General features: G+C 34.2%; 2 protein-coding genes across 2 annotated transcripts in view; one reads left to right on the forward strand and one right to left on the reverse strand.

The window, feature by feature from the left end:
- Nucleotides 1-11,313: 11,313 nt before the first annotated feature.
- On the reverse strand, nucleotides 11,314-12,865 carry LOC122515160. The gene is made up of 3 exons (XM_043632390.1): nucleotides 12,545-12,865; nucleotides 12,032-12,302; nucleotides 11,314-11,939 (listed from the first exon to the last, which is right to left on the reverse strand). The coding sequence occupies exons 1-3, from the start codon at nucleotides 12,686-12,688 to the stop codon at nucleotides 11,818-11,820; spliced, it is 537 nt and encodes a 178-aa protein (XP_043488325.1). The 5' UTR covers nucleotides 12,689-12,865; the 3' UTR covers nucleotides 11,314-11,817.
- Nucleotides 12,866-14,680: 1,815 nt separating this feature from the next.
- The window catches only part of LOC122515349 (U7 snRNA-associated Sm-like protein LSm11), a 53,615-nt gene continuing 47,541 nt past the window's right edge, over nucleotides 14,681-20,754 (forward strand). The window contains exons 1-2 of the mRNA XM_043632665.1: nucleotides 14,681-14,872; nucleotides 14,976-15,039. Coding sequence (XP_043488600.1) covers nucleotides 14,687-14,872; nucleotides 14,976-15,039 — 250 coding nt within the window. The 5' untranslated portion in view covers nucleotides 14,681-14,686. The remainder of the gene's footprint in view (nucleotides 14,873-14,975; nucleotides 15,040-20,754) is intronic.

Consider the following 20,754-nt stretch of genomic DNA (forward strand, 5'->3'; position numbering starts at 1 on the left):
CGATTTATAGTTTCGATAATAGTTAACCAATGTGTACAGTTAGAAATATGATTAAATCATGTAGAACGATCTATAATAAATTCTATCAACAATTATCATTTTTCTAATAATTTCAAATGAATTCTATTCGAATTCGTTTGACGTGATTGATTGCTAAATGACAAAAAGAAAATTGATTTTATGAGAAGAAGAAAAAAGAAGAAGAAAAAAGAAAAATAGAAAAGCCAGATAAAAACAAGGAAACAATCATTTATTATGGAATCAGGGAATAACCAATGATCGGATACACCGAATCGTTTGAAGAATTTCCATTAGAAAATAACGTAAGTACTACTGTTAACTTCCTGCACGTGTTCCTTATTTTAATTCCTTCTGGATTATTCGAGAGGAGTTTATCGACAGTAATACAAGAAACACTTTCCTATATTACTAATACATACACAAACGTATTAACACATTAACAATTTAAACGCACGCATATAAAGGAGAAACATAATTGCACGTATACGAATTGTACGTGTACGCGTACAAATAAAGCATACATAGTAGAGATATGAATAAAAACCGTACGTGTATGTGTGTGCGTGTTAGTGTACGTGTGAGTATATACGTGTATGCGTGTATGAACATACACACGAGTGTATAAAATTCACGTACGCGAGATATAAGATAGATAGACAGTCGCAGAAAATTGTGCACGCGTATGTGTGTATGTGTGTGAGTCATGTGCTCGCGCGCACGGAGGAGACAGGGCTCACAGGTTAGCCTCGGCCCACATTGGCATAACACTTTCACTGACGTAACACTTCACTCTAAACTGTTGCGTTACCGTACACGTATCCCACCTCCTTTCCTCGATCCACCTCACCACCACCACCCACCACCACCCCCTGTTCCCTCTCTACCACCACAAGATCGTTCAAACGTGCTACACTCCACTAATGTACATACACATATGCATATGTAACCACTTTAGCACGTGTACTGTTGTCACATACATACCAACAGGTTAATTTATGTGTATACATAATATCAAGTAGCAGGTATTTAATACTTTTATTATTATATTCCGAAAAAACGAAACGATGAGAATTTTATTATAAATATATTTGTATGGATATGTGTAAGTGTGTGTGTGTGTGTTGGAGATTGATGAGAATTAATAGATCGATCAATCCTTTTCTAATTTCGTAGAAACACCATTTCGTCACATTACGGAAAATCTCGTTTGACCATGTGACTTTTGTTTTCTATAGGTAAGAGACTTTTATACTTCGAAAGGATTTTGTGACGAAATAGAAACACGCCTATTACAAATAGAAATGATTACGATTGACCCGAGTATTCGTTTAACTTATTTATATGTTAATAACGTATCACGTTATGTGAATAATAATAATAATAATAATAATAATAATAATAATAATGTAGAAAATAAATGAAAAAAAAAATAACATTACGATCAATGAGATTAAATATTAATTGTAATAAATATATAACGCGTATATTATCAAAATAAATAGAATAATAATTAAATATATTAATATGAATATCAAATGATCATAATTATATACAAATATCGTATTTAATGAATGTAATGTTTAAACAAATACACGGATTATTATAATATATCATAAGCGTATAAATTGAAACTAAATAATCTTATATTAAGATTTCTAATATAAAATTAGATCTGTGTCAAAACAAATTTCATAATTTATGCGATATATTATAATGAAAAAAATACGAAATATAAATATAAATTTTCAATATATAAATAAATAAATAAATTAAATATATATAAAATTATTGATATATTAAAATACGCGCGATAGATATAACTAAACGTTTATAAATCAGAGATTCGTAATGAAATAAAATAAAATACCAAACAGGTAGAATACGTAGATCAGTTGAATATTTTTGAAATGTAAAAGAAGAATGATGTTGAAAACGTTATTGATCCCGAATGACCTCATGGGAAATTCTAACAAAGTTTCAAATTAACTTTATTACGACGATTTCGAATAGTTAATCGAATGAAAATCAAACAGACTGTATATACCTATAACATAAGCCAAAGTTAAAATTTCAAAAAAAAAAAATAAAAAAAAAAATAAAGGTATTTCCCGAAGTTATTCATTCATTCATTCGTTCGTTCATTCATTCATTCGTTCATTCATTCATTGTTAAAAAGCGAATATTTAAACAATCGTCAACTATTTTTTTATTTCCTCTTTTATTGATTTCCCAACGCATACATAAACATTACGAATTATGCATGCGTACAATCAAATATTTGATTTAATGATCGAAACGTTGTGCATCATACGTGAATAACAACGGGGAAAAAAAAATGTGCATATATGGAAACGTACGGAGATACAATATTAAATTTTACGACCGCGTTTTCTTACGAAAGATCCTCGAAATAAATAAAATTACAAAAGGAAAAAATAATTAAAAAAAAAAGAAAAAATACGCAAAAACGAGTTACTTAATTTATCGAATAATTATTAAATTTGGTAAAAAAAATGGATAAAGAAAAAGGACAAACACTTGGCTGACCAATCTCTCGGATAAATAAATCTGTCGTATTATAATTAAATAACAATAATGATCAATTGAATAAGAAGAACAAATGTAATATTTAAATAATTATCCGATGTTATACACGTATTACGAATAAATAGCAGTTAATTTTTCCCCATAGTTGTGTAATCACACAACTCACACACACACCAGACGTATACACACATTCATACGTATAAATAGAAATAAATAAGCATTATTAATTCCGATCGTAATCGAATACCGAACGGTACCACGATAATAATGACGAAAGAACGAACGGAAGTGTTGTTGTGTGCATTTAGTAATATCGATTTAAGGATCGATACGCGACACAGATCGATGGATCAAATATACGAATTTGTATGTGTCGCTATATACAAAAAATTCTAGCAAAGCTATAAAAAAGTAATCTTTGTAATTGCGTATGCGTGTAAACGCATTAGTGTAGTGTGCGTATACGTTTTATTTACGTGTGTGTGAGTGCGTTGTCGTTCGTTGGTAACCGTAACCCAATTTCGAACGGACGATCTCGAGTACATGTGTATCTGTGTATGTGTACGTGTGTTTAATGTAATACGTAAATGTATGTATATACAAGTGTATAATAAATGCAGATAAAATACGTAGGTGAGTTTGTAACTCGCGTGTATAAGGAAATTCCCGATCTCTCTTAGCGAGTGAGTCTCTTGGATTCGTCTTGCGAAATCACACGGATGTGTGAATCCGTGTAATTGTGTAACTGTGTGTTTTTGTTTATACGCAGAGATTGTATTAGTGGATGGATGGGCCCAAGGATAAATGATTACGCTAGTCGGTAGTCGTCGACTTTTCAAGTTTTCCTTCCTTCCTCCCCACCCTTCTCTTCTTTTCATCCTTTCTATTTGTTTAATACTTATCGTTTTTATTTTTCTTCTCATTTATATTCTAATTTTAATTATGATATATTTAAGATCTTTTTTTTAATTATCATCATCGATTGTAATTATTTTCCAATAATTATTTTCTAACTGAAGACATTTTTTCTTTTTTTTTTCTAAATAATTGTAATCTCGTATTAATAATATAATAATAGTAATTAAGTAAATTATTTTAAACGATTATTACGAGAAATTGAAATATGTTTCTCACCTTTTTTATTCCAGATTATAGTTCGAACGAATTTTTAAATAATATTATAATAACATAGTAATATTGAATAATTATTTATACGAGATCTCACACAAGAGTACGATATTTCTCATCGATTATATTCGAACAATATTTATAACTTTTGTTAGAAAATCAAATAAAACGAATGCTGCGATTCTCTGCCACCCCCATCTTTTCGGAAAAAAAGAAAAAAAAAATATAATATAATACAAGTATAGAATTTGATTGAATCTTTTCGTCATAATTCATCCAACGATTTTCGACTAATGAAAAAGCAAAAGCAATGGCAAAAATATTAACCGAATAATTACCACTACCACTACTACCATTACTACCATCAACACCATCATCGCCAGGGAAATCTTCTCACGGAAACGCATTACGAAGAAAACGTTCGTCGGGTAGAAAAGTCACGAGAGGCAAACTCACTCACACACACATACACACATTCATACAGTGACACATATATGTATATATATGTGAACACATTAATGTCTACACGCATACGACAAAACTCGTGGGAATTAAGTTACCGACCGGCACGTCCTTCGGATTTAATTATACTACACCTATACTAACCCCCACCCCCCACCCCTTCTCACTCTCCTTGCGTGAACTCGGAACATACAGTACTTACTTTACTTACTTTACTTACTTTACTTCTACACTAATACTTTTGCACTTGGACAAACAGCACAATGCGTTTCTTTCTTTCTTTCCTGTTTTATTTTTTATTCCTTTTTTTATTTCCTTCAAATAAAATCAAACAAAAAATAAAACGGTGGAAAGGAAGTGCGACCCCCAACCTATGCGAATATACTCGTATATACGTATATGTTTGTACGTGTTTGTGTGTTACTGGTTTGATTTTTTTTTTATCGGACACAATGCATTCCGACCTTGAAGATATCCGTAATAAAGAAAAAAGTAATAAGTGAGCACAGTATACTTACTCAGATCTTCGTGATTCCAATTAATTTGTCATTCTGTACGATCATTATACTCGTTTCATTTTTTCAATTCGTAATATAAGAAGAAGAAGAAGAAGAAGAAGAAAAATATACATTATTAACATCCTCGATCGATTTTACCCCCCCATTAGTTAATTAATTTACGATTGATTTCATATTTTTTCTTTCGTCATTTTTCTGTCACTGTTCGCATGATTAAACGAAACGAAATGAAACAAATTTCTATCAAACATTGAACATTTTTGTCAATTATAATTATTTATCAATTACTAAATTGATAATATATATATGCATAATAATTTCATGAAATACAAAAAATGTACAATAACGTTTAATACATACCAATAAATAAATTAATATACATAAAAGGTGATTTCTATATAAGACTATTCGAAATTTCATTTTGATTATTATTATTAAATCGACTCAACCTACACGTAACGTTTATTAAATTTAAAAAATAATAATAATAATAAAAAAAAAAAATGAAAAATAAACGTTTAGATTATTTTTAACTAGAAAAAAAAGAAAAGAAAACAAAATAAAGAAAGAAATACCTTCGAAGTATAGAAAATTCATTGTATAAATTCAATATATAAAATATTCAAATATATTCAAAATATAATATATAAAATTCAATATATATATTGAATGTTTTTAATACATAATATATATATATATAAAGTTTTTAAAATAATAATAAATTAATATAATAATGTTTTAATCAAAATTATATATAAATAAATAATTTTCTTAATACATAATGTTTTATATATATATATATATATATATATATATAGTTCAAAATTTTTAATATAATAATAAATTAATATAATAATGTTATAATCAACATTATATATATAAATAATTCTTAATACATAATGTTTTATATATATATATAGTTCAAAGTTTTTAAAATATAATAATAAATTAATATAATAATGTTATAATCAAAATTATATATATATATATATATATATAAATAATAAAACTACTATAACTCGATATTAATTATAAAATATCATCTAATTGAACGTCAATCAAAAGAAATACAAAATAAAATATATATTATAAAACAAATAAAAACAACAGAAAATATCTATCCGTATATACGTGTGTATGTATGTATGTCTATGTGTATATTAAAAAAGAGTTAAACGTTTTAAATCGGTATATAATCTGTTTCTAAGAAATGCAGTAAACGTCTGGAAACGACCCCTTGCCGGAAGGGGGTAGGTAGATAGTGTAGTAACGCGAGGGCTTTTGGTTGCAGCCGAAAAGGGACTACCGAGGAAGCCTTCAGTGTAAACAAAATGTCCTGGGGCCTGTGCATGTATATTGCTTCTAAAAACCGAAAGAAAAAGAGAGAGAGAGAGAGAGAAATAGAAAAAAAGAAGAAAAAGATAGAACGTGCGTGGGGGAGGGGGAAGAGAGGGGAAAATGGGGAAATAGGGGGAAGGGGGAGGGGAGGGGGGACACGTTGAACCGACGAGCATGCTCGAACGTCTGCACGTGTTCAAGTTAATACGATTTAACTGCTTTAACGTTGGACCCCTCCTAAATCGGGGGAAGGGAAGGGGAACACAGTAAGAGGGGACGACAACTTCGAAGGGTGCCGTTCGTTTTTCTTTCTCTCTTCCTCTCTTCCTCGTTTTTTCTCTTTTTTTTACTCCCCCCCACCCCCCCGTTTTTTCTATCTTTTTCTATGACACAGAGTTGGACATTTTTTTGTCAACCCCTTTTACTATTGGATGACAGACAGGGCGAGGAAGCCAGCCAGCACCTGACTTAACGCGTCAAAATTCTCGTTTGGATATTTTCTTTTTTTTTTTTTTTTTTAACACACGAAGAAAATTTTAATGACTTCTTCTTTTTCTAACTATGTCTCTCTCAGTCTCTTTTTCGTAGAAGGAAAGATAGGCGACGTATGGTAGAAACGAAGGAACGAACGAAGGAACGAACGAACGAACGAACGAACGAAGGAACGAACGAACGAACCTTCGAAGAAATTCTAATGATTTTTGAATAATAGGAAAATCAATTGTCTGGAATCCCAGAAGAATTTCTTAGCTAATTGAATTATTAATTTTCCTCAAATTAGGTAGGTGCCTAATTTGTTCATTATTGTTCTTAATTTGGAAAATTCGTCGAGAGACGTTCTCCTCCTATCGGTTTTTCCTTATTTTTGTTCTTTCCTTTTCTTTTCTTTCCTTTTTATATTTTATTATTTTCATATTTTAATTAGTTAACTATTATTCGCTATCGCGTAATTTATTTTCCTCCTATCGATGATACTTCGTTTGAAAATTTTTATTATACGAAAGATTTCATTCAAATATTACGCGTATAAAATAATTCTTCGAAATTCTAATTGTAATTAAAAAAAGAAAAAAAGAAAAGAAATAGTTGATTACTTTGAAACTAAACGTTATCGCGAGTCAAACTATTAATGAAATCGACGATTATTTATTTCATAACTCTCTGAAAAGGTTTCAAAACATTCCTCCAAACTCGATCAACCAATGGGGACTTTCGTTTCGTAAATCATTTCGTACATTAACATAACTTAGCTTACAATCGAAAAAAAAAGAAAAAGCAAAATAAAGTTATAATTAATTCAACGAATTAAATGCTAACGAACCCATACGAGCATTTCTCAATTTCTCATTCCCTATTTCCTTCGCAAATAAAATACAAATAATAAGATATAGAGAAAAAAAAAAGAATCTGTCTAACGATCTTAACAATAATTTCATAAAAAAAAACACCAAACTTACAAATTAAATAAATTAAATACTAAGCAACGAATAAAAGAAAAAAAAAAAAAAAAGAAAGCTTGACTTTTATTACCAACTTTTATTATCAAATGTTAAAATATCTACGCATAGAAACACACGAATAAAAAGTAATTAAAATATGATAAGTATAAAATTAAAAATATATATATATATATATATATATGTAAATAGAAGGGGAAAAAAATAAAATAATAAAAAGAAAGATAGAAATATAAAGATAGATAGATAGATAGATAAATATATAAATTTCTTTCTGGCAATGTAATCGAACGGAAACGGTGTTTACATCCGCGTGCGCCGAGCATTCGCCTTAGGGAGGGTTGTAGGTAATACCTCTACGTTCAACAGGGGGCCCTGACCCGATTGTAGAAAATGTCAACACTCTCGTTACGTATTAGCACTATCGCTTGCTGTTCACTAGCCTAAGTATTACTTATATATATATAAGTAACAATATATATATATATATTGTACTTACACACAAACCAACAATATACCACACGTATATTAAACATGCATATATTTAAATGTACATAAACACATACATTATATATACATACATACACACATATAACATATACATTATGTGTGTATGGTCACGCATATCATGTAAGATATATTCTCTATCTTTTTCTATCTTTCATTTCTACATAAGACTCTAGCAGCTTTAAAGCAAGTAGCCATCTTGAATTCACTTTCAAGCGGTTGAAATAAAGAGAAAGAAAGATAGATCTATAGAGAAAGACAAGGAGCGTTCTAAAGGCTTGTAACAAATACATACACACACACACACACATACACATAAATATATATAGAAGTATATATGTAGCAATACGAGGAAGCCGATTACCCAACAACAACTAACCTAACAAATACAACACATAGGATCCCCTTTGGCAGCAAAACTTAAACTGACTGATTGCCGTTTACGTGTGATTCCACGTAAGAACTTTATTCCTTTTCTTCGGGCATTTTGTTAAACTATCCCGCCAAATAACCCACGTGACTACTTGCACATACCACCACCACCATCATCACCATGACTATACGTCTATACATTTGTTTCTTTTTTTATTTATTTCTTTTCCACAAAATATCTGGATTTTTGTCGTAAAAAACTTTTCCCATCGGTTGCTCGGACGTTCATGAAAACACGTTGCGTTTGCGTGGAAACACGAGAAGAAGAAGATATTATTCTACGAATAAGAAGGAAAGAAATATGGCGTTATGCAGGTACGCGTGTGCCCGGTAATTACGTATTTATGAAAAGGAATTACGTTTTCCATGAAATTCTTTACGAATTATTCCTATGACTTATCGATCTGTCTTTTTACATAATCATCGCTATGATCATTTGAGAAACACGAAAAGTAAAGGAAAAAGAAAATAGATAATTTTCAAAAGGAAACAAATAAATACGAAAAATTAACTTTTCACAAGCCATAGGTAAAAGAATGAGAAAAAAAGGATTTTAATAAACACAATTTCGTCGTTTTATCTTTTAGGACCAATACTATTGATAATAGTAAACGAAAACGAAAAATACTCAAATACAAAATCCTATATAGAATAAAAATGAGTATAAGGATACAAAGAAACAAAGACAGTAACAGAAAGAAAGAGAGAGAGAGAGAGAAATAAAACGATAATGTGCACTGTGCCGGGGTCTCGGATCTATTTCCGTGGGCCCCTAACACGAAAGAGGGGGAAGAGTTGGAGAGAGAAAAGGAGGGTTAAAAGGGAGTAGGAGAATTTATGTGTTTGGGGAGGGTCAAGGGAACGAGGGTAACGACAAGTGCAGCAGCAGCAGCAGCAGCAGCAGCAGCAGCAGCAGCAGCAGCAACGGACAGCTGGGTCCAACGGTGCAACGTAAAAAAAAAAAGGGAGGAATAAGGGGAAGAAGAGTGGTAGAATGGGGTGAAGGGGGGAGGGGGGAGCGATGCACTTGTACACTTATGTCTATAAACGTTATTTTCGTAAGAATTTTTCCAATATTTATGTAGCTCCTTTTCCCTTCTTCTTCCCCCACCCCCACCCCCTCCCCTTACCACGCCACCTTTTTTCTTCTTTTTTTCTTCTTCTTCTTCTTCTTCTTCTCGTTTCTACGTCATCCTATCGTTTTCTTCCATACTCGAGGAGGATATATAACGTCATACGTTGGAATGCGGTTGTAAGAATATATATGTATATATATACATAAGTAAAGTAGTACGTGAGAAACGAATTCGTTTATGTTTTTATTTTATGCACGCGAACGTTTGAAAAATAAAGAATGAAATTAATGAAATATAGAGAGAGAGAGAGAGAGATGGGGAAAATGAACACCATTTCTCGTCCGACACGCGTGAAATGCATTCGGGGAAAGTGATGATACGGCAGCATGCCAAGTGTGTTTAAGAAAAAATAAGAACAGAAATTGTTCGTAATATCTCGTCGATTAATCATCGATAAATTAATATATATATATATATATGTATATATTTGTTATGTGCTTTAAGAATGATATATTACGATAAATCTTTTCGATACTTTGTTTAATCTAACGAGCGCACATGCACGCACGCACGCACGCACGCATGCACAGACACACATACGAAACTCGTCGATTATTGTAAACTATCGTATCTATGCTAAAAATCGTATTTCGAATTTTTGTTCGAAAGAAATATGTATCGAAGGAAAGTTATATCCGTTGTTTGAATTATTTCACTTTGAAAAACTATTAGAGAATTGCTTTTTTTTTTGTACGATATACACACAGATAAATGTATTATCGTATTATTGATATCAGTATTTGGATATTCATTTTTTTCTTCCATCTCTTTTTAATTAATTCGAATAAAGTTTATAAAAATATGATATTGATGCGAGATACGTTTAGATTATAATTAAGAAAAATAATTGAAAATCTCGAAATAAGATTCTAAATACTCGTTTCGCAATGAGATTCTTTTTTTCTATTTTTTTTTTTTTTTTTTTATAATCAGACCGAGAAATAATAAAAGAAAAAGAGATAAACGAGCGTTTAGGATAATCTATCTAAGTGTATATCCCGAAAACGCGTTCACGTGCAGCAAGGATGATGCTTAGGCAGGCAAGAAGCTAACGGGCGCCTTTACGTCTGTAACGATATTCCTCGATAGAGTTTCGTTAGAAAGTATGTTTCTCACTTTCCAACCGCTTTCTAAAAATGTGAAAAGAACAATGATGAGCTCCTATTCCGCGATTATTCGTCTTCTAACGACGGCCAATTATTTTTACTTCAGACCAACCGTCGAGTAATCGCGCGAGTAACGATTCGAGGCTAATTAGAATGAGAATCAAATGGACGAAAATAAGCCGATTAAAATCTGCTAATAGGGGATATAGAAAAGTTAATAAAAAAAAAAAAAAAAGCAAAATTAAAAACAAAACGAAATATATTCCCGAGAAAAAGATGAAGAAAATTCTCGATCTCAATCGAGATTTCGCAAGAATTCCAATATAATATCATCGAATAAATAAATATAGCATAGTTTAGCCTTTTAAGGCCCACTGTATTCGTACAAAACGAAATAGTCGCAAAATTTTATATATGTTTCCGAGTGAATGTATGTGTGTGTGTATGTGTGTGTGTACGAAACGTACGACGTTACGACACGGCTGTAAATTAGAAGAATTAGGCCAGCACACGTTCGACCGTGTTCTCGTATTGCGCCCATGTGAGGAATAAATGCGTAAGCTTGCTTGCTTGCGTGCGCGCGCGCGCGCGCCCGCGTACTACTCTCACAAGCGCTTCTTTTTTTACAACACGAATGACGACGAGTCGCAATTATTGCTAACGCGGATGTCTGCTCGCGATTCACGGGGCCTTGGCCGGTTTCCCTTTCGGAACGCGGAGGGTCGACGAGTCTTGAATTCTACATCTTCGTTTGTGTGTGTAAGAGTGTGCCTACGAGTGAGTATTACAGAGTACATTGCGTTAACACAACGCTCTTCAAACGCGATTACTTCATTTCTACCTGTTTCGTGACACGTCAGTAGGTAACTAATTAATTACAGTTGATTATCGACAGTGTTTTTCCCCATGGTAAATCTGTTTTATCATTCGTCGATATTACCATAAGAACATACAATCTTTACCGACGGCGCTGTTGTTACCGACTGTACTGTTTTACCGACGTTATTGTTTTACCGACGTTACTGTATTACCGACGATAGAATACCGACATTAGATGGCGTTTGTAATATTGGCGCGAAAATATCGAAATTATATGACATCTTAAATGGAGATAAGCGCAACTGTAAAAGATCGATTATTTAAAGAAAAATCTAAAAGGATGAAATTAATTAGATTTCTTCCTACCTTTGCTCGTCTCGTGTTGAATATTTTCCGTCTTAATCTCCGCCCTCGTTGCATACGGGATTGTGGTTGGAGATGCTTGGGACGATGGTGCGGCCAATTTTTCTAAACGACAAAAAGACAAGTCATATTACAATCGTCGTACAAAATGATTTGTAAAATATATCCTAAACGAAAATTTTAATGTATTTACTTACCCGCTAATAAAGGATTCGCTGCTGCGATGTTGTACCTTTGCCGCCTGCAGGAATTCGTAAGAGGTGTCGTGGTAGAACTTGGTTGACTGGCCTCGGCCAAATCCGCTTGAAGTTCTCGAAGAAAAGTGTCTAAGGTATCGAAGGGTTCTTCCCCATTTACATTGGACATACCTTCGCCTTCTTCCGCTGGTACATTAGGTGCAGCAGGTGTTCCAACAAGCGCGCTCAACTCCATTGCGGAAAACTCAACCGACTGACCAGTACTACTCTCCTAATAACAAAATACTATTTGTTAGGTGCTGCTCTCTGTGGCTGATTTATCAACTATATTTAATTTCAAATATTTTACGTAGGAAAATTCAAAACAATTAATTATATTTAACAAATACATTCACTTTAATATCGATATTTAAGACATTTGGTTTTCCGAACGAAGAAATTAAATAAACAAATAAATAAAAATGATGGTATTATTAACTAGAATCAATTAGAAAATGAATAAAATAATTTTACCTGAAGGCATTGAGTTAAATCGACCATCTTTCCATCATTGTCAGGGCACCAAAGTAATTCGTCGTCTATGAAGGGCATGTTTGACTCCTCCTTGGGTACTAGGGTGGAGGTTAGCGTGAGGGTTTGCGATACGGGGACCGGCATCGGGACCCGTACGCTGCGGCGGGGCCTCTTTAGCCACCCCCGCACCTTCTATCATCCAAAACCACCCTCGATACGTCGCCCACCTTTCTTCGTCCCTTTTTGTTCCTTTTGCCACTCCGTAGGAACGGCAAATATTCCTTTCTACGCGTATTACTTCACCTGTAAATCCAACAATTGCCTATCTTAATTACAATGTTCAAATTAAATTCTACATAAATGTAAATAACGCGAGAGAGATATAAACGATAATGTAAAAGCATATATCCTGAACATAAATTTTTCAAACTCCCATAGAAATATTTCTCACATCGAATATAAATAAAACAAGAAGCTAAGATCAAACTCGTAAGATTAAATTAAATAAAATGAAAAAGAATCAACAAATCGATCTACTTTCTCTTTGATAATCCAATCTAAAACTATGTACCCCGAAGGCACGAGGAACGACTTGATGAAAGAAGAAAGTTTTGAGAGAAGCATTGATTGTGCGATACCAATTAAGGGAACAGTCTTATCGTCGGTCTCTACGTGTAATTACAAGAACGAGTAAATAAGTAAATAACTAAGCAAGTAAGCAAGCAAGCAAGCAAGCCAGCAACTAAGTAGCTAAGCAACTAAATACTTTCTCTCGACTCATAGAAGTTTCGTTTCGCATGGAATCATAGATTCTCCGAGTCGTTCACCGAACACATGACGATGTTACTAAGATATAAATCTACGAATGTATGCATATTATACATAATTATTCCAATAAACAACAATTTAATTCAATTAAGTTTTGAAAATCTTTCAGGAAGACTATCCTCGAATCGGCGGCTTAACGAAAGTTGACGATCATTGGTTGAACTTCTTCCAATTGAAATCTCACGTACCAACAGCGACGATACAAGAATAGCGAAGTTAAAGATGCAGCGGTAAGGGGGATGGGGAGGGGGCTGAGAATTTTATGAAGGGGAAAGGGGGAAAAGGTAACTCTCGCGCAAGTTAGAGTTCTCTGGCATTTCCATGAAAGTGAAAACACATTATCCGAGTGAAAACTTTCTTTCTGTCTCTCGCAGGTTGTTGTTTCACTTCCTGTGCGCGCGTAACCTCCACTCCTCCTGGGGCTGGCTGGTTGGTTGGCTATTTACTTACTACTCACTTGCCTCTCCCTCGACGCATTTCTATGGAGCTTCAACTAAGACGGTGCGGGACGAACGTTCTTGGTTTTACGTAATTCTTTCCTAGCCTACCCGCGAAAGAAAGTTTCTAGTCGCGCTCTACGATGAGGTTAACATCCTTTTCCCGCCTCTCCTTTACAATTTCCCCACCCACCCCCACTCACCTATCGAGTTCGCCGTTCCCTTAGTCTGTACCCCTTTCCCCTCTACACCGTTTTATAAATCCTATCCGTTTCTTTTATCGGACGTGACAAGAAATACATAGTTTAAGAGTATATATGTTGTATTGTAAGATACGTGAAAAAATTGAAACCGTTAGATTGACTAGAACCAGGGACTTCCACTTTCCCAGCGTTTGATTTAACCTTTGAGCTATCCAGAACCCTCCGGTCAAATTCGAATGGAAGTGTTTGATCCCACAGTATATATGCTTATATATTACTTTATTTATTTACTCATCATCATCCGGCGAAATCGACTCGAACGCATTCTACCGAAAACAATGGATGATGAGAAGAGAGAGAGAAAGGAAGAGAAAGGTTATTAAGATTCGCGGATCATTTCCGAATGGATATAGTTTAGATCGTTTTTTTAGATTTTTTTTTTTTCATACTTCCGTATTAATCCGGTCAATATTCTCATTTTTCTCACGCGATTAATTATTACGAGATGCATGCATACGTTGATACTATCAAACGTTATATGCATGCGTACTTTGAATACGACGGAAATATATACTTTGAATGAACAGGAAAAGATTCGTATTTCGCGCCATAACATCGACTCGCAGGAACCAACGGTAACATCTCTAGCAGACGATACAAAAGTAGTTGGCAAGATGGCGGACGACGATAGCAGCACGACGTCCGACGAAAGTATCGATATTAGTAGCGACAAATTCGATCCCATCAAAGCTATTTATTCGACGAAAATACGTTTACCTTCTACGTCCGCGCCACTTTACGATAATGTGTCCATGTTCGAAAGTCGTATGAAGAATTTGAATCGTGTCAAAAAACCCCAAGTACGTTCCGAGCATTTCGTCGTTTATGACGAAATGGAATATTTGCGAGAAGATTATTCTCCCTCCTCTTTTCCTTTCTTGGTTTTTATTGTTAACATTTCAGACAGGAAGTGATGATGTCGCCAAAGCAAAGGAATATACCAAGCAACGATTAATCTCTATCCAAGGTTAGTTTCATCTGTATTATTCTCGAGTCATGTCATTTTTCTGTCATTCCTCTATCAATCTAACCTAATCCGACCTACATTTTTCTTTCTATTTTCTTTCCCTCTCTTTCCGTACGTGGTTACAATGAATTACACGATGATAATGGTAGTTACCTTCGATATCGATAGTACGAATAATTCACGAAATCACGACAGATGGCGCCAACTCATTCTCTTTCTCTCTCCCTTCTTTATCCATCTATCCTCCTCTCTTTCTTTCATTTATTCTCCGTCTGTCTCTCTCTTTCTCTCTCTCACATTCTCGGTAGCTTCATTCATGACAAACTCGGAAGACGATATCGAATTTCAACGCGGCACGTGCTCGCCAAGTTTTTAAATCGAACACATTGACGATGGTACGCCATAGCATCTCTGTTTAAAACGCCATTTAATATTGCCGATGCGAATCTAATTCTTTTCCCATCTCTTTCTATATTTTCATATAAAATTCATACTCGTGTAAGAAAATCAATTGGACTTTACATCGAGAAGATCGAATTTAATTTGAATAAGAAAATTATATTAATCGATGATTTAAAGTATTGCTAAAAGATTATCAATAATAATATATGAAATATAATTTGGTAATTTTTTTAATTTAAATACCACTTCCCCTCTCCCCCAAAATGTACGAATTTTAAATTATTTTTGGTACGGTAATGACAAAAAATATTATTTTCAAATAAAACAACTATTTTCGTATTACGTTTTTAAATACTATCTTCGCGATTAAAACGATAGCGTGGCACACATTATTTACGACACTACTAACACACACACACACATGCAAATATAATACACTGTCGAAGGTTCTGAACAGTCTGCCTTGACGATCTCTGCGTATATATTATTACAGTAGTTACATGGAATTTGACCTCCGCGAAAGTGCGTCAACTCGTTAGAAGTCACGGCTTTTTCATTGTTTCTTTTAAGAAAAAGAAAAGAAAAAAAATAATAATAAAACTGCATCTTCTATCCTTTTTATTCCCCCTTCCCCCCTCTTGCATCTTCCTCTCACGCACTCTTTCGCGAAGTCGATCGCAACTCTGAAGAAAGATATCGAGTAAAACACTTGAACCAAGACGATAAGTATAATAAATCTTAATGCAGAAATATACTCGAGAAAAGCTTTACGAAATGTTTTTGTTTATTTAGGATAATTTCTATAGATTTCTATCGATTACCATATCGATAACACAAATTCTATTTCAATATTTTATTTATTGTTTGTTAAATCACGAACACATTAAAGTTATTATAATCGTTTCCTTATTACAAATGATATCATATGTTGTAATAGAAACTTTTCGTTCGAGATTGTTAGTTGTCTTTGTTTTAATTCTTTTCCCGTTTTCAAAACTCCCGCGTAAAAGAGAAAATTACGGCGGTAAAAGTTGATTGATTCGAAATAGAATAAGAAAAATGAAAACATTCGAAGAATAGAAAGAAGTTCGATGAAACGTTTATTATACGGATATAGTCGAATGAAACAGCAAGAAAATACGTCTAAACGCCTTACTCTCCCTCTCCCTCCTTCTCCCTCTCTCTTTCTATCTCATTCTCTATTCCCGTCCTCTTCATCCCTCTTCGTTCTCCCCTTTTCGTCGTACTCTTCTAACCACGGGGGTATATATCTATTGGCCGGCAGCCAATTACACGAGGCAGCCGATAAATCACGGATCCCTGACCCAGTGCAGTTTTATATTTACGGAGGACGGTGGTGTGTAAGTGGTGGTGGTGGTGGTGGTGGTGGTGGTGGTGGAGGAGGCACGCGCACGTCGCTGACACTCCACTCCTCTTATCTCTTTCTCTCTCATACACACACACACACATAGACACAAAACGATGTTCTTTCGAGTGCAAGTAAGCAACAGAGATGGGTGAACACGAGGGAAGAACAGAAAGAGTTAGAGAAAGAGAGAAAAACAGGGACTAAGGGAGTAAATAATAGAGAAAAAGAGAATACTAGAGTGAGATAGTACAAGCAAGAGAGTATGCGAGTGAGTGAGTTAGTCAGTGAAAGAATGATTAAGCGAGTGAGCGAGTAAGAGAGAACGAGAAGTCGGTTTCTCTCACAAAAGGGGTGAGAGAAAGAAAGAGAGGGAGAGGGAGGGAAGGGAGGGAAAGGGAGCTTTTGCAAGTGTGCGAGTTGCAAACGAGGTGGGGTGCCTCTCCGACTCGAGCAAGTATATATGTATATATATGTATGTGTGTGTATATATACTAACGTAGTGCAGCACTTGTTGCGCCCGGGCGTCGACCTCGGACTCCGAACCCGAAGCCTCCACGCCTCGCACTGCTCGTCTTCTTCTAGACCGAAAATTTTGTGCCACGCGCCATTATAATCGTTCGCTAATTCAAACTTTAAACTTCGTGCAAACAAACAAAAATTCTTCTCCCCTTCCAAAAAAAAAAAAGAACAAAAACACGCACACGCAACTTCGACTTTTTCGACGACGAATCTTTTTTGATTTACGATTAGTTACATCATCTTTACGACGCATGTCACGTTTTTGTTTTTCTTTTTCTTTCTTCCTTTCTTCCTTTCCTTTCCTTTCCTCTTCGTTAAATCATTTTCTTAAAACATATATATATATATTTTTACTTACAATAACAAGTTTAATTATACCCAAGTTCATACTTAAATGTATTCGTATGTATATAAAGAGCCTGATCGAGATTAGATGAAACGAATAAAAATCAAAAGATAGATAAATTCGTAGATCGGATCGATCGATCGATCGATCGATCGAATGATTGATTGATTGATTGATCGATAGATGGGATCTTCGAAACTTAGTTTACCGGAGAGTGTTTCATTCTTTGAATTCCTGATAATCTTCAGAGCGAAACTCGAGCCGAGTAAGCGCAATTCCTCCCCCTCTTCCTCATCCCCCCTGCTCCCTTGGATACCACCCCTTTACCTATACCACTACTTCATCCTCATCCTCCCCTTCCTCCACCTTCCACCCTCCTCCCCTTCCCTCCACCCTTCTCTTCTTCTTCTTCTTCTTCTTCTTCTGATTCTTCTTTTTAGTTTCGTAGTACATATATAGGAGAGAGGTCTGGCCTCAGCCAGAGAGATATCTTCCTGACCTGACGCAACGTGACATACTTTTGCTTTTACGTCGTCGCGACGATTCTTGAAACACGTCACTACGACGACGACGACGACGACGACAACAACGACGACGACGAAGACGAAGACGAAGATAACGACGTTCAAATGAAAATGAACGAACGAGTTAAATCCTTCACGCTTTAAACGGAAAATCTCTTGGTCGGAATTCTTAGCGAACCTACCGAATAATACAATTCACTCACGCATACACACGAATATACACGCGTATGTTTATATACGCGTGTAGTACACATATATACATAAATCTATTTGCACAGAGGATACATACACGCGTGTATATAAATACGTGCATACGCAAAATACACACGTGAAGATGGAAATGCTCTCTCTCTTTCTCTCTTTCTCTGTCTCTCTCGCTTACTCTCTTTCGAATAACGGAATCTAACGTTATCATACGTTGAGCTAGAAATTTTCATTTTCTCTGCTTGACAACTACAATTTTTCTTACCCTTTTTATTTTCTTTCTTTCTTTCTTTATTCTTATTACCCCGATATCAAGAAAACAAACAACTACATGCATATATGCACGATTAGAGATATAGAGAAAGAGAAATTGTATTAAAGTTTCTTTTATTTTTATCAATTTAAAAATATGCATAATAATATTTAGTTATTATATATATAATATAACTCATTGTCAGTTAAAATAAAAAATAAAAAAATATATAATACGATATAAAATGAATACATGTTAAAAACAAGATCAAGAAACCGAAATAATCCAAACAAAAAATAAATGAAAAAATCATACGGTAATATATAACATCAAATTATCGTGCAATATAAAATTGATTGAATTGGAAAAGGAAAAATGTCGAAATAATCATTCGGGACGATTCAAATAAATAATGAAATAAAATTAGAATTAGAATTAGAATTAGAATTAGTTATAAAATTAGAAGAAGGGAAAAATAAGGGACACCCGGTAGACCGGACGATCCAATTCCTCGGCCATTCGTGGCCGAGCGTACCGCCTCGCCCTCACCTCTTCTCAAGCCTTCACCTCTTACCCTCCCACCCTCTTCACCCTCTTTCTCTTTCTCTCTTTCTCACTCTTTCGGTATACTACTCGACCTATCCCAACGACTACGACGACGATGACAACGACGACAACTTTCTGTAACAGATGAGTGTACTACTATCGAGCACGTCGAATCGCTAAAACTTTTTTTTCATCCCCCTTTCGCTCACCCATCCACCCCCCTTCCTCCTCCTCTCCTCCTCCTCTCTTTTTCTCTTCCACTTCGATACATTATCTTTCTGTTATTCTACTTTGTTCTCCTTCCTTCTCTCTTTTTCTTACTTTTCTCTATTTATTCCTCACATTTTTCTTACTCTTCCTTATATATATATGTGTGTGTGTGTTTGTATTTAGTTAGTTACATTTATAGAGATAGGAAAAGTGATAGAAATGGGGTCTCTATCAACTTGTTTTTATATTTTTCTTAGATAGCATTTAGTACGAGTAACAGTAAAAGTGATCTTTTCCTTTCTTCCTGAATCTAGTTTTCTTTTACCTTTTCAAGTCAAGATTACAAAACGTTTTACCTATTTACTTTTCTCTTATTAAAAATATACGAATATAAAAAAGAAAACAACTATTTTCAATAACATATCGAAGAAAAACGATAAAGGACACAATGTAGATTATCGATAAGAATAGAAAACAACTTTGGTAGGTGATAATTGATCGCATTTTTGAAGACAACATTTCCTATCTTTTTCTTATCTTTCATTTCTCTCTCTCTCTCTTTTGAAGATATATAGTAAAAATAGAAAAAGATGAAAGTTAAGTATACAAATAACAACATAGAATACCGTAATATTTTCACGTAAGAGCGATTACTGCGAATGTACACTAAATAGAAAGAGAAATAATAAGAAAGAAAGAAAGCAAGCAAGAGAGAGAGAGAAAGAGAGAAAAAGGGAGGGAGGGAGGGCAAAGGGCCTGGTCGCGGAAAAGTAACAGTACCTACGAGACTCGCCAACGAAGCTGATGTTCCCTACACGTAACATATACATCCATATTACTTACATATACACCTATACTAATCTATGTAACTTAAAGAGGGTGTGTTGAACATGTTCTACGTTTACATACATATATATAATATATTTTATATATATAATCGAACATAGACGTGTCGTATATGCATATATACTTATATATATATATTATATGAATGTATTGGTTGTGCAAACGCGCGTGTGTTATGTGCAAATGTATGTGTGTAGAGGTCTGGTGGCTGCTCGACTGGCTGCCTCGGGTGCGCTGCCCGGCAGGACGTTGAACCCAGCGCGACTCAACCTGGGGATCATCTGCAAGTACACACAATGTTCTATTCCCCACTATTTTTATTTCTTATTTTCTTTTCATTTCTTTCCTCATTTCTTTTCTTAACTTTTCTTTTCTTTTATTTTATTTAATTCTCTCCCCTTCCTTTCGGATTTTTCTTTATCCTCTTTTATAACTTATTTTCTACTTATTTGTCCTGTGTTGTTCTTTCTCTTTCTGGTTTTAGACAAATGGTTTT

This window comes from Polistes fuscatus, unplaced genomic scaffold (assembly GCF_010416935.1).
Source record: "Polistes fuscatus isolate 324 unplaced genomic scaffold, CU_Pfus_HIC Scaffold17, whole genome shotgun sequence".
NCBI classification, from domain to species: domain Eukaryota; kingdom Metazoa; phylum Arthropoda; class Insecta; order Hymenoptera; family Vespidae; genus Polistes; species Polistes fuscatus.